The 1,815-nt window shown below is 32.5% G+C and overlaps 1 protein-coding gene across 1 annotated transcript in view; it reads right to left on the bottom strand.

Moving 5' to 3' along the window:
* Positions 1 to 1,072: 1,072 nt before the first annotated feature.
* The window catches only part of LOC144977781 (uncharacterized), a 3,277-nt gene continuing 2,534 nt past the window's right edge, over positions 1,073 to 1,815 (bottom strand). Inside the window, exon 4 of the mRNA XM_078923177.1 lies at positions 1,073 to 1,587. Within this exon, the coding sequence (XP_078779303.1) occupies positions 1,393 to 1,587 (195 nt within the window). The 3' untranslated portion in view covers positions 1,073 to 1,392. The remainder of the gene's footprint in view (positions 1,588 to 1,815) is intronic.

Here is a 1,815-nt window from a genome sequence, read left to right as displayed (position 1 = left end):
ACAATAGTTACAAAATGTGTTCACAACACTGAGTGATTGGATGACAGGTGAATGAATCGTTATGGAATGTAAACATATTGAAAACAATTCATGAATGAGGCAAACAACAAAATGAAATGAGTGATATAATAACAAAGTGGACAAGGAATGAATGAATGAATGAAAAACTGAGTGAATAGATGAATGAATGAATGGATAATGTATGAATGAAAGAATGAAGGGAGGAATAAATGTATGAATGATTGGATAAATGAGTGAATAAACGGATGAATGGATGAATGGATGAATGAATGAATGAATGAATAAATAAATGAATGAACAATGAATGAATGAATAATTTATAAATGAATAAATGAATGAAGGAATGAATCAATAAAATGCTATTCAATTTGAATGAAAGAATGAATGGATAAATTGCTATTCCATTTAAATGAAGAAATGAAAAAGAAAAAAAAATTAATCCTGTAAATAGGGAGTTCAATTAAAATATGATCAAGTGGGGCAATTAAGAGTTTTACAATTTAAACTTTAAAGTTAGATGAAACAGATATAAGTAACTAAATAAATTCAATTCTTTATATGTGTCCCCTCCAAAATGTCATGGTCTCAAGTGAGTAAAGAGCTACTCGACTATGCATAAAGATATATGTAGAATGAGGCCCCAGAATTTACTAGTTACTATAAATGAAAAACAATTAACGATTTGTTTACAATGAAATAAAAATAATGATGAAATTTAATTAAAAGAGATAAACAGTGATCGTGGCAGTTACAAATAGAGATATGAATATTTTACGTAACTTATGATAATATGTCAGGTTCGTAAGTTTACGTTTCCAGGCAGTTGATGGGCTTGGGTGATCTATTCCTCTGATAACAGGATTGGACTCGTAAAATTCCACTTCCAGGCAATTGGTAAGAGGTTATAGTGTAGTACAGCGGGCTTGGGTTTGATCCTTGAAGATTATACAATCAAAGTTAAAAGCTCCGGCGTCTTAATGGTGTAGATATAATATCTACAAAGTCCCAAAAGATAAAAATCTTACAATATATATATAGGAATAGAGTGACTGGCCGTCCGGCATAGATTGTGGAGAGAAAGTGAGTGTCAAATGTTAGACCTATCAGCTTTTATAATAAGTGGCTACGTGACAGAATGTCGAACGAAAAGTATTCACTAATTAGAAATTAATTCGAGGGAAGGCTATAAAAGGAAAGACGATCTAATATTAGAAGGTAAAGTTTATCTAAGCCTACCGATATATAACTGGAGTGAGATGAATTCAGTTCTCAATAAAATAAAATTTAATAAGATAATTGTGAACAATCTTTACTGTGACAGTGGTGATGACTACATGGTAGTAGATGTAGCGATAATAATAATTACTGCCTTCACGTTATGCTGTTGTCTGTGTATTTGTGATGATGATTACTATGAATGGTGACATTGGTGAGGGACGTGGTGCTGGTGGTGGTTGCCTTCTCGTAAGGAGCATGATGATGACCATTCTCAATTTGTCTCTGAAGAATGATTGGAGAAGGATATAGGCTAGGGAAGATTCTGTGTCTTGGTAATTGTGTCGATGCCTAGGGAATAGAAGGGGTATTATTATCGATAGGGAATAAGATTAGCGGAAGAGTAGCGTCCCTTTGATTGGACGTCACCGGTGGAGAAGTTATTTGTAAACAAACCAACTACAAGCCAAGCGCTCCAAATAAAAAAAAATCATTATTCATATTTCTGTACAAAAATGCATTTCATAATCAACGTCATGCATTTTTGTACAGAAATATGAATAATAAATTTTGTATTTG

Source organism: Berghia stephanieae, chromosome 8, assembly GCF_034508935.2.
Source record: "Berghia stephanieae isolate SIO BIC M18660-M18661 chromosome 8, UCSD_Bste_1.3, whole genome shotgun sequence".
Taxonomy (NCBI): Eukaryota; Metazoa; Mollusca; class Gastropoda; order Nudibranchia; family Aeolidiidae; genus Berghia; species Berghia stephanieae.
This window is presented reverse-complemented; position numbering and strand designations above follow the sequence as displayed.